Genomic DNA, 12601 nt, shown 5'->3' with positions numbered 1-12601 from the left:
CCAAAGACTGCTTTCAGGACTAGGTATGGTCACTATGAGTACGTCGTAATGCCGTTTGGTGTGACCAACGCCCCTGCAGTGTTCATGGATTACATGAACAGGATCTTCCGGCCGTTCTTGGATAAATTCGTGGTGGTGTTCATTGATGATATTTTGGTTTATTCAAGAACCCGGGAAGAGCATGGAGAGCATTTGAAGATAGTGCTAGAGGTTTTGAAGGCGAAGCAGCTATATGCTAAAGCTTTCTAAATGTGAGTTCTGGTTGGATGAAGTGAAGTTCTTGGGCCACGTGATTTCAACTGAGGGGATTGCTGTTGATCCGGCTAAGGTGGAGTCGGTGTTGCAGTGGGAGCGTCCGAGGACTGTCACTGATATTCGGAGCTTTGTGGGGTTGGCGGGCTACTATCGTCGGTTCATTGAAGGATTCTCTAAAATAGTAGCGCCTCTGACCCAGTTGACGAGGAAGGAACAGCCGTTTATTTGGACAGATGCCTGTGAACGGAGCTTTGAGGAGTTGAAGAGGAGGTTGACTACTTCCCCTGTGTTGGCGTTGCCGGATTCTGGTGAGCCCTTTGATGTGTATTGTGATGCTTCTCACCAGGGTCTTGGGTGTGTACTGATGCAACATGGGAAAGTGGTGGCCTATGCTTCAAGGCAACTGAAGAACCATGAGAGGAATTACCCCACTCATGACTTGGAGTTGGCAGCTATTGTTTTTGCCTTGAAGATATGGCGACATTATTTGTATGGAGCCCGGTTCAGCGTCTTTAGTGATCATAAGAGTCTGAAGTATCTGTTTGATCAGAAGGAGCTGAACATGAGGCAGAGACGATGGATGGAGTTCCTGAAGGACTATGACTTCCAGTTGATGTATCATCCTGGTAAGGCCAATGTTGTGGCGGACGCGTTGAGTAGGAAATCCATCCACATGTCGAGCATGATGGTGAGGGAGATGGATCTAATTGAGAAATTCCGAGATTTGAACCTCGGTGTGGAGTTAGCTCTGGATCACATTAGTTGTGGGATAGTCACCATAACTAGTGAGTTCTTGAGGCAGGTTGGACTTAAGCAGTTGCAAGATGCCGAGTTGGTGAAGCTTCTTGGGTTGTTGGGTACCAAGAAGACTGTTGGCTTCGAACTAGGAGGAGATGGGATCTTGAGGTTCAAGGGCAGAGTCTGCCTACCTCAGGATGCTGAGTTGAAGAAAGCTGTGTTGGAGGAAGGCCACAAGAGTAGACTTAGCATACATCCGGGTATGACTAAGATGTACCAGGACCTCAGGAAGACTTTCTGGTGGCCTGGCATGAAGAGGGAAATAGCTGAGTATGTGGCGGCCTGTCTGACTTGTCAAAAAGCAAAGTTGGAGCATCAGAAGCCGAGTGGGTTGATGCAGCAGATGGAGATTCCGGAGTGGAAGTGGGATAGCATTACTATGGATTTCATTGTCGGGTTACCTAGGTCAGCTAGGAATAGTGATGCTATCTGGGTGATTGTAGACCGGTTGACCAAGTGCGCACACTTCTTGCCTGTCAACATCAAGTGGTCATTGGAGAAGCTGACGCAGTTGTATGTGAGGGAAATAGTACGGTTGCACGGGGTGCCTTCTAGTATTATTTCAGACAGAGATCCGAGGTTCACTTCAAGGTTTTAGCAGAGTCTCCACCAGGCCTTAGGCACGAAGTTGAAGTTGAGCTCTGCTTATCATCCACATACGGATGGTCAGTCAGAAAGGACAATCCAGTCCTTGGAGGATCTACTTAGGGCGTGTGTGTTGGACCACTTGGGTAGCTGGGAGGAGGTCCTACCATTGGTTGAGTTCACTTACAACAACAGCTTTCACGCAAGCATTGGGATGGCACCCTTTGAAGCATTGTATGGCAGGAGATGTAGGACTCCTTTGTGCTGGTACCAGGATGGTGAATCAGTGGTGGTAGGCCCGGAGCTAATCCTACAGACCACTGAGAGGGTAAATATAATTCAGGAAAGGATGAAGACTGCTCAGAGTAGACAGAAGTCGTATGTTGACAAGAGGAGGAAGCCTTTAGAGTTCGCCGAAGGGGAACATGTGTTTCTGAAAGTGACTCCGACCTCTGGTGTGGGAAGAGCACTAAAAGCAAAGAAGTTAACACCGAGGTTTGTGGGTCCCTACCAGATCATACAGCGTGTGGGTCCGGTTGCCTCTCGGTTGGCTTTGCCACCATCTCTCTCAAATCTACATGATGTGTTTCACGTCTCCCAGCTGAGGAAGTACGTCCTCGACCCGAGTCATGTGGTGGAGTTGGACGATGTACAAGTAAAGGAGAACCTGACATATGAGAAGTTGCCAGTAGCTATAATTGATCATAAGCTGAAGGAGTTGAGGGGCAAGTCTATTGCTTTGGTAAAAGTATTGTGGGATGCAGCTACTAGTGAAGCTACTTGGGAGGTGGAACAGCAATTCAGGGAATGTTACCCGTTTCTATTCCCATGTAAGTCTATTTTCGGGGACGAAAACTCTTGTTGTTGGGGAGGTTGTGAGACCCATATCTGATAACACTTTTCCCCCTCCAAACTCTCACTCAAAACCCTCCCTTTCACTCTCTTTTTCCCATCCATTCCCTTTTGGCTAATCTCATCCTTGTTGCTTGGATTCAAGGTGCTGAGTAAGTAATCAGGAGCTTGCGGACGCACGGAACTCTTCTTCCGTCTTCATTCACCATCTCTTCCAAGTTTCTCCTTCCTTGTGCCTCCCGGAGCTCAAAAAAAATTTTGAGACCAAGGTAAGGGAAGCTAGTAATTTTGCTTCTTTTTCGCTGTTCTTGACTGTGGACGAGTTCTATAAATTCGTTAGATGCTTGTTGGTGTCTGATTCATGGCTGGATTTGAAAGAAAGCTTGTCTTCTTTGGGGTTTCGGGGTTGTTGAGAAATTTTGGGGAAAATCATTGATTTGTTGTTGCATGTTGAAAAAGGGGGTATTTTTGGACTCTTGGATGAAATTGTAGTGATTCGAACCGATTGCATGTGAAGTTTCTGGTTGTTTTGCAGATTGTTTGAAGAGTTTTTCGAAAATGGTTGGTCGCTGCTGAGCTTCGCGCTGAGCGCGGTTCTTCGCGCCTGGGCGCGTGGCCACCAGGAGACCCCATTTGGCCAAGCTCGCTGAGCGCAATGATGAGTGCGCTGAACGTGCTTGAGAATGTGGGTCTCTGGCTGGCCCGCGCTGGGCGTGACTTGGACCGCGTTGGGCGCGATACCAGTTGTGGCAGGTTTTGGTTCTTCTTTTGGGCGCTGAGCGCGCCCCTTGTCGCGCTGGGCGTGAGACTCCTCAGGAGTCTCTGCCTTGTGGGCGCTGAGCGCAAATTTAAATTGCGCTGGGCGCGAGACCAAGGGAGGTCTCTGCCTTCCCCGCGCTGGGCACGGGTTTTGGTGCGCCGGGCGCATGAGACTCCTGGAGTCTCTGCCCGGCCAGCGCTGGGCGCAAAGAATATTGCGCTAAGCGCGAGATAGTTTTGGGTTCTCGGGTTGAGTCCCGCTGGGCGCGGGCATACATGCGCTAGGCGCGCTGGCCCCCTGGTGCTCTCTGGTTGCGCTACGCTGGGCGCAGCCACGTGTGCGCCGGGCGCGGAGAAGGGATGTTCGTGTATGAAATTTTGTGCTGAGTTGAATTGAAATAGAAGGTTATGAAATGATGTATAGCAGATAAAGTTATTTTTGATATTAAATTGTATCTGATGAATGTGTTGAGAAGTGAGGTTATGTTGTGGCTGATTTGTTGAACTGTGAGTTGATATGTTGAGATGTATAAGTTATGTTGTGCTGGAATATTGATGTGAGCTGTTGTAGGCCGCAAGGCTGAGTTGTTGTAGGCCGCAAGGCTGAGTTGTTGTAGGCCGCAAGGCTGAGTTGTTGTAGGCCGTAAGGCTGAGTTGTTGTAGGAGATCTCCGAGTTGATATGCGTGACGACGCATTGTATGCTCATTGATAATCATGTTGAAAAACCGATGGGATGTATGTTGATGAAGTGTTGATAGTTGTAGTTGTTTATATTACTTAAATCTTTCTATATGCTGTTTCTTTTTATGCTAGCTTACCCTTCTGTTGTTTCCATGTGGTTGGACTGCAATGATCATACTATTTATGGGAGCAGAGCAGGGATAGGTGGTGGATAGTGGTGAGTCTGCAGCTGGTAGGCGGAGCTGACTCCTATGGATGTTTTGTTTTGTTTTGTTACGGCTACTTGATATAGTGGTTTTGGATGTATTTTGTACTCTACACTCTAACTCTAGTCGGATGTAGGACATTGTATATACTTATATTCTAGACACTATATTTATATACTCGTTCTATCCTGTCTCGAGTTTCCGGTGTATTGTGATGGTGAGTGTGGTGTCCTGCCGGGTCGTTACACTATACAAAAATAATTTTAATATATATTATTTATTATTAGTCAAAATAATAGATAAAAAAACGATAATATTATCTATTATTTTATCCCAAGTCTATAAAATATTGGAATCGATCTTAATGTGTATTGACTTTCATTTTATGGTCAAAAATAAATTTTAAAATATTATATTTCTTTTATATATGACTATTAATAAGATAAAAAATAAAATACAGATGTCATGATTTCATTTTGCGATTTCAATTTTATTTAAAAAAAAACTCAAATATCATATTTATCGATCATGATTTCTATCATTTAAAATTGAAAAAACATTAAATTTCAAGTTGTGTTTAAAAACACGACTCGTCTTTTGACACCTAGCATCTTGATACAAAAATTTCAAATTTATCCATTTCAGGAATTTTCCAAAAAAACAATGTCTCATTTACACAAATAAGCCTACAAAAGCAAATGATATATATTTATTCTATTTGTATAAAATAAAGAATACTTTAATTAATTAAACTATGTAGTTAAAAATAACTTAATTATTTTAATTAAAAATAATATTTTTATCTTAATTATTTTAATTAATATTCTTCATTTATTAGTTATGTGAGAACTATACTAATTAGCATTAACGATAGTGATTAAAAGAACACTGATAAAATATTGAGATATAAATATGCTAAAATAAATTGCAAAAATTAAATTAAGACAGAATATTTATAGAGACTTGAAAATAAAAATTTGCAAGCAGAAACGGCTAGAAAATGAAAATTTTAAGACTGAAGCTAGCAAAACAGGGATTGTGCAAAGATTCTTAAAATTTCTCTCTGTCAAGATGTTGAAAATGATTTTGTAATGTAGTGAACATATTTTTTTTGTTATGATTATGAAACATAGTGTTGTGGTAGGTGTGAGGTAATTGGAGGGCTTTGTGGAGGCTTTAGGTGTCCAACAAGGTTTGTGTTTTTCTGTGGCGTCTTATGAGGAACTGCCTTCCAACCCGCCATAGGCTGCAATCAAAGAGAAACTAGCTCTAGTTTCTGTGATGGTAACATTGAAAACGCTTGGCATTGTTTTATGAGTTGCCTAGATGTTCATAGGTACTGGATGAAGTTTGGTTTGTGGAATGTTATCTTGATAGTATTGAAGGATAGTTGGTGCAATTACAGAGAAGGGAGAAAAAGTACGTTTAACGTCACTACGCTTTAAAATATAAGAACTATTGTATAAATGTGTTAAACAATTTAAAACGTAGGTAAAAAGAACTTCTACCTACTGAATACTGATAATGATATTTGGGCCAGGTCAAGCAACATTTAGAAAAATGCTTGTAAGAGATAGTATCGCCCTTAGATATTCAGAGACAAAAATGTGCTGAAAATGAATACAATTACGTTAATAAAAATAAATAAATAAATAAAATAAAAATTAAATAAACTAACAAATCTTCACAATGAAAAAATCTATGATCACTCCATCCATTGCAAAAAAAAAAAAAGAAAAAAAAAACCTTATCCATCTTTTACATGATATAACGTGAAATACAAAATCATTGAGAAAGAAAGAAGCCCTTAAAGTGTTAGGGTTTATAGAAATTGAGGGAGCAGGGAGCAAAAAGCTTGAGAGGCAAAAAGAAATGCACTTAGCGGTTAACAGCATAAAAGTTTGTCTTTCTTTTTTCATATATTATATTTTAGACCCATAAGAATTGACAAAGTTAGTTAATCTTTTTGTTTTAAAATCGAATTTAAATTTACTCATATTATATATTTTTTTACGTGGACATGGATAGAATAAATGATTTGTATTTTCATTAGAACTTCTCACAAGATATTAGTGGTTAACTCTAATCTTGTATAAGGTTGTGCTTTATTTTAATATAAATTTTTTATTTAAAAAAAATCATACCCTAGCCAAGCCACCGAACCAAAACCTACTTAAACCCATTAAACTCATACATGGGCCTGAAACAACAAAGTCTAATATGGGAAAGGCCCAAAAAAATTAGCCCATAAAGGAACTTGTCACCATAACGAGACTTGAAGCAACGAACTTGTCCTTATAATAAGATGCTCACCAACAGTTAGCCTTTCTTTCTCTCTCTTCATCACTCCCCTTTCTCAATCCACACCTTCCCTTGAACAACAACGAATAGTAAAATTAGGGTTTTCATTTGGGGAAACAACAATAGGGTAAATATTATGGAGAATGTGTAGAAAACATGGTTGTCGATGACATGACCAACTGCTTCATCGTCGACTATGTAGGTTCCTCTTCTCGTTTCTCTGATGCTTGTCCCAAGAGGTAATCCTTGAGGATCTCCCTCTTACTCGGTCTCTCTTTCAAACACTTTTTTTTTTTTTCCTTTCTGGCTTATGGATTTGATGGCTTTGATTCAGTGTTTTTCCCCTGATTTTGGAGGGATTTTGGAGTTACGTCGAATAGGGTTAAATATAATTCCCCTCTAGCGTTTTTGAAATCTCTTCCTCTCTTATAGAGATTGAAGAGATATCACTCTGTTTCTCTGTGTTATATATATAGATTAATAGTAGTTACCTAGTTCTGTTCTTCTTGAGTTCAATTTATTTATTAATTTGTAAAGAAAAAAGTAGAAGAATTCTTAATAGGTTGGGTTTGTTGAATTTTTTTGTTCTTTTCTTGTTTACTTCTTTCTCTCAAACTCAATTGATAAATCTAGGGGTTTGATGGAGGGGAGATATTTGTGGGGATTGATATGATCAAAGTGTTTATAAGGTTGTTTTGTTGAATTCTTTTTGGGACAACAATATTGTACGAACCAGCAATAAAACTCATCAACGAGATGAGCTAGCATGGGCGATTCTTGTCTTGCTACTTTGTCAATGGAGAATCATCACCCCTCCACGCTACTTTCAATGGACTCAAGTGCATCTTCTCACGAGGAACTCGATTTGGAGATGAATCGCCAAATCATACTCTCTCGTCCGCCGGATATCAATCTTCCCCTCTCTGCCGAGCGCAGCCCGCCTCCACAACCATGGGATTCCGAGCCTTGTGATATTCTGGATGTTGGTCTCGGTACTCAAGGGTATGAGACTGAGAGTTTTCTCAATCTGCCCAAATCTGGTAGGAAGTGCACAAAGCGCGTCGATAGCATATGGGGTGCGTGGTTTTTCTTCAGTTTTTACTTTAAGCCTGCTTTGAATGATAAGTCTAAGGCCAAGATTGTCAGGGACAGCAACGGTGTTTCAGGGTTCGATAAATCTGATTTGAAGCTTGATGTTTTCATGGTTCAACATGACATGGAAAATATGTATATGTGGGTTTTCAAGGAGAGGTCGGAGAATGCATTGGGTAAGATGCAGCTGAGGAGTTACATGAACGGGCATTCTCGCCAAGGGGAGCGCCCGTTTCCATTTAGTGTTGACAAGGGTTTTGCCCGATCCCACCGGATGCAGCGAAAGCATTATAGAGGACTATCAAACCCTCAGTGTGTGCATGGCATTGAGGTTGTTCCTGCACCCAATCTGATGACTCTGGATGAGGATGATCGAAAGAGGTGGATGGAACTTACTGGCCGAGATTTGAATTTCACAATCCCACCTGAAGCAAGTGATTTCAGTTCATGGAGAAATCTTCCCAACACGGACTTTGAGCTTGAGAGACCACCTCCCCCAATTAAGAGTGGTCCTAATGCACACCCGAAGAAGCTGCTTAATGGATCTGGACTGAATTTATCAACTCATCTATCTAATCACAGTAACGGTGATGGGTTGGACCTCTCTCCTGTCTGTGGCAAAAAGAGGAAGGACTTTTTCCCTCATGGAAATGAAGAAGAATGTTACTTGGCTGTTAATCCTCCATATGATCGTACTACAGATATAGAAATGCACCCAAGTGAGCCACACTGGTTGAATGACTTCAGCGGGGTGATAAAGAGTGTTTATGGACCTGTTACAGCTGCAAAAACTATTTACGAGGATGAACAAGGTTACTTGATTATTATCAGTCTTCCCTTTGTAGATCTTCCAAGTGTGAAAGTTTCATGGAGGAACACTCTGACTCGGGGTATCATAAAGGTTTCTTGTTTGAGCACATCTCGGAAACCTTTCATCAAGAGACATGATAGGACATTCAAGCTGACAGATCCAGCATCAGAGCACTGCCCTCCTGGAGAGTTTGTCCGAGAAATCCCTCTCTCAACTCGAATACCTGAAGATGCCAACATAGAAGCATACTATGATGAAACAGGATCAGTGCTTGAGATCCTGGTACCAAAACATCGGGTGGGACCAGAAGAACATGAAGTCCGTGTTTGCCTCCGCCCTCATCTAGGAGGGAATGATCTTAAGTTAACTTGAGATAGGCACTTGAAAAAATTGTTCGGGATTTCATTATGGTGCGGATGTTATTGTTTTTCTAACTCTACCATATAGTGTTATTTGCAATAGAATTGTGTCTTTCATTTGTCTCTAGCAATTTTTATCTTGCTGATTGCCCTGGTTCTTTTTGTTACGGTCCGTTGTATTGAATTGCTAGTTCTCGTAATTTATAAGAAATTATCAGATCATACAGTTGGAATAATTTGCTATTCGATTTTCGAACTTTACTTGGATTCTGATTTATTACCGTCTTTCTAAAGTATTTCATAATTTTCCTTCCTAAGATCAATGGGAGGGGTTCTTTCGGAAAGTCAGAAACTGTTGTCCGATAATATCTGCATCTTTTCTAACATAAAATTCAATTCAAAGTAACCTACCTTTTAGAATGTGTTGGGGAATTGGTAAAAAGAAGAAAGTCAACACCCATATCAGATTAATGATGTTGAAGAAATCACTAATATTGATAAATTAGTCCTAAAATATTGAAATTATATAAATAGTCCCTTAAATATTAGAAAACATCCTGTATATAATCTCTAAAATTGCTAAAAAAAAATCCTGGAAATTAGTCTATTAATGTTGATAGATAGATAATAAGAGGGAGATGGATTTTTAATACTTTAATCATTGTTTATATAATTTCTATACTTCAAATACTATTTTGGAGAGAGGATGATATTTTAGGCACCAAATTGATAGGTTTTTTTTTTTTTTTTCTGTTTGATTCAGAAATCATTCTTATTAAGATGTCAAGAAGGACTTGGCCCGTTTCAAGTGAGCCTAGCACTGGGGAAAACGACGCAAAGGTGAATGAGTTGGATGATATTTTGTGTGACATAGAAGCAGGAGCAAGCAATTGTTGACTTATAGTTTGGTGGTGAGTGTTTACAGTGCAAGGCTGAGATAGAGTGGGGTTGGGAAATGTTTCGTTCATGTTTGTTGGCCAATGTTAGCACCTAATTGAAGATTCGATCTAGCGTGAACCACTTGTATAGGTCCAGTTTTGTAAACCGTTGATTAATCTCTTGTATATAATAATTTGGTGCACTCACAATATCATTTTTTTTTTCTTGTATATTTTCCTTCCCTTCTCCATGTTTGACCGGTTACCAAAAAAGAATTCGTTACCACCTCTGAATGCTGCTGGAAATAGTGCGATGAGTTGGGAGAAAAGCGAAAGTGAAATAGGGATTGAAGGAGACATCATCCTTTTATGAACTTTTCTTTTTATTTGGTTATTCAAAACTTTTCTCGTTTACACGTTGAGAAGGCTATCATGATGAACAGTAGCATATACCTAATTTAAAAGATGTTTCTTATCGATGTGAAAATCTTGTCGGTGAAAAATTTATAAGTAATTTTACAGGTGATCGTTTAGATTTAGGGTTTACATGACCATGAAATTCTAATAAACTTTAAAAGTCCAACTCGTCTAAACTTTTTTTAATAACAAAAAAGGTAGTAGATACACAACTAGTAATTTAGTAAACCATTTTTTTAAAGGGTGGTTGTTGTTCAATAATAAATTACTTTATCACGATTCTCTAATAATAATAATAATAATTATTATTATTATTATTATTATTATTATTATTTTATCTATATTTTAATTGGAACTATTATGATATTAAATTGAATTAATTTTTCAATATATTATATTTTCAAAATAAAATTACTTTACACTCTTAATAAAGCATTTTATTTATAAATTAAACTTCAATAAAAATAAGTATACTCACAAATAGTAACAAATGACGACAATCATGATTGTTTCGGTCAATGATAACAATTGTGTTAACATTGATTTGTAGTGGATAGGGGTGGGCAACAAAAAATAAACTGAACTGAACAAGTGGTAAACTGAATTGAATTGTACTATAAAAAAACTAAACTGTTTGTAAAAAAAACTGAATTGAATTGTTTTAAAAAAACTGAACTGTTGGAAAGTTGAAGTGTACTGAACTATAAAAACTGAGCTAAATTATAAAAATTAAACTATTTTTATAAAAGGATAAAAATTAAATGTGTCTAACATGTTTTGTCTTAATGGATTAACTCGATAGTTTAATGATCAAAACTTTGGAAAAAAAAGTGATTCGAAAAAAATTGTATCAATTTTGTCGAACCTAACGGATCAATTGAACTATGTTGGACAACTTATTATTAGGCTTTTAAAATTTACTGAGTTTGTTTGACTCAATTTTATATTTTTTTCCTTTGAAAATTTTAAATAAAATGGAAAATAAAGTAAAGTTGACAATTGTGTCCTATCTTGACAGACCAACGAGTCAAAATTGTTCAATTCAAAATATCATAATAGTTCAGTACAGTTTGAATTGTGTAACACCCTCGTTTTCATACCTTATAATAAGAGAATTGACTTCTATTATCAAGGAAAGGAGCTCCCAAAGCATGGGAACAACATGTTATGACATCAGAAGACCCAAAGCCTAATAAGGGTGTTCTAGTAGCCAAGAACAGGCTGTTCCCAAAACGAAACGGGTCGTTCCCAAAACTGGAACAGGGCGTTCCCAAACTAGAACGGGGCGTTCCAAACTACTAAAAAGGTTTAAAACCCTAGTTGAGAACGGGTCGTTCCAAACATGGCCGTTATGAATTAAACTTAACTCCAGAACGGGCCGTTTTGGTTTAAGAACGGACCGTTCTAGATGCGAATTTAACACATGATGAAAGAATCCAGAACAGGCCGTTCTGGATCCGAAACGGGCCGTTCTGGCCACTTTGGACATCTATAAATAGCAGACTCTAGCACTGCTCCTAGACACACTCTTTGAAGACCAAGGAGAATCAAGAGAAGGAGATCAACTAGATTTTGCTCTAGCTTCATCTTCTGCTTATCCAGGTAAGGGGGAGTGAGAAACCTTGCTCGGGGCTGTGAGAATAATTTTTGGGTAGCAAGATTGGCCCCCAATCCCTTGCCTTATGTATGCCTATAGGAACAGACACTTTATGAAAGTTTTGTATTTTGCTTTCTGATTGTTCTGTTGTGTTCCTTGTTGGATGTGATGTATGAATATGTGATTAATTTTGAAAATAAACAAGTTTTGATATGAATTAGAGTACTCTATGGATTCTTGTAGGAAACCCTATGAAGTGAAATTAGGGATATGATCTTTAGATGAATTTTGAGGCATTATATGTAAAATTGGTGATGGATTCATATTTTGGATAATTTCTGAGTAAGGTTATGTGTTATTTTGTATATGAATACGAGAAGTTCTTTGTATGAGACTATGTTAATATGACATGAAAATGTGAAAAGTAAACATATGATCTATGATATGATATTATGTGACATAAGATACGATGAGACGTGATAAGTGGAATGTTGAGTCAATGAAATAGTGAATGTGTGACATGCATCATGTGCATATATGATTCCAGGTGTACCTTGGATCACTAGTGATGAAATGATTTATTCCAGGTACGCCGCTTAGGCCGCATACTAGTGATGTAACAAGTTATTACAGGTGTACCTTGGATCACCAGTGATGAAATAATTTATTCTAGGTGTGCCGCTTAGGCCGCACACCAGTGATGTAACAAGCTATTCCAGGTGTACCTTGGGTCACTAGTGATGAAATGATTTATTCCAGGTGTGCCGCTTAGGCCGCATACCAGTGATGTAACAAGCTATTCCAGGTGTACCTTGGGTCACTAGTGATGAAATGATTTATTTCAGGTGTGCCGCTTAGGCCGCATACCAGTGATGTAACAAGCTATTCCAGGTGTACCTTGGGTCACCAGTGATGAAATGATTTATTCCAGGTGTGCCTCTTAGGCCGCATACCAGTGATGTAACAAGCTATTCTAGGTGTACCTTAGGTCACCAGTAATGAAATGATC

At 39.0% G+C, this 12601-nt stretch overlaps 1 protein-coding gene across 2 annotated transcripts; it reads left to right on the top strand.

The window, feature by feature from the left end:
- The first annotated feature begins 6450 nt into the window (after positions 1–6450).
- Positions 6451–8831, top strand: LOC109789250 (uncharacterized). 2 transcript variants are annotated; one of them, XM_020348171.3, is made up of 2 exons: positions 6451–6677; positions 7175–8831. In XM_020348171.3, the coding sequence occupies exon 2, from the start codon at positions 7205–7207 to the stop codon at positions 8711–8713; it is 1509 nt and encodes a 502-aa protein (XP_020203760.1). In that variant the 5' UTR covers positions 6451–6677; positions 7175–7204; the 3' UTR covers positions 8714–8831. The 2 variants fall into 2 exon arrangements, with proteins under 2 accessions (XP_020203760.1, XP_020203751.1); XM_020348162.3 differs by having other exon boundaries at positions 7072–8831.
- Positions 8832–12601: the final 3770 nt, after the last annotated feature.

This window comes from Cajanus cajan, chromosome 7 (assembly GCF_000230855.2).
Source record: "Cajanus cajan strain Asha chromosome 7, NIPB_CcT2T_4, whole genome shotgun sequence".
Taxonomy (NCBI): Eukaryota; Viridiplantae; Streptophyta; class Magnoliopsida; order Fabales; family Fabaceae; genus Cajanus; species Cajanus cajan.
Note: the sequence above shows the minus strand (reverse complement) of the source record. Positions and strands in the feature narration are given on the sequence as shown.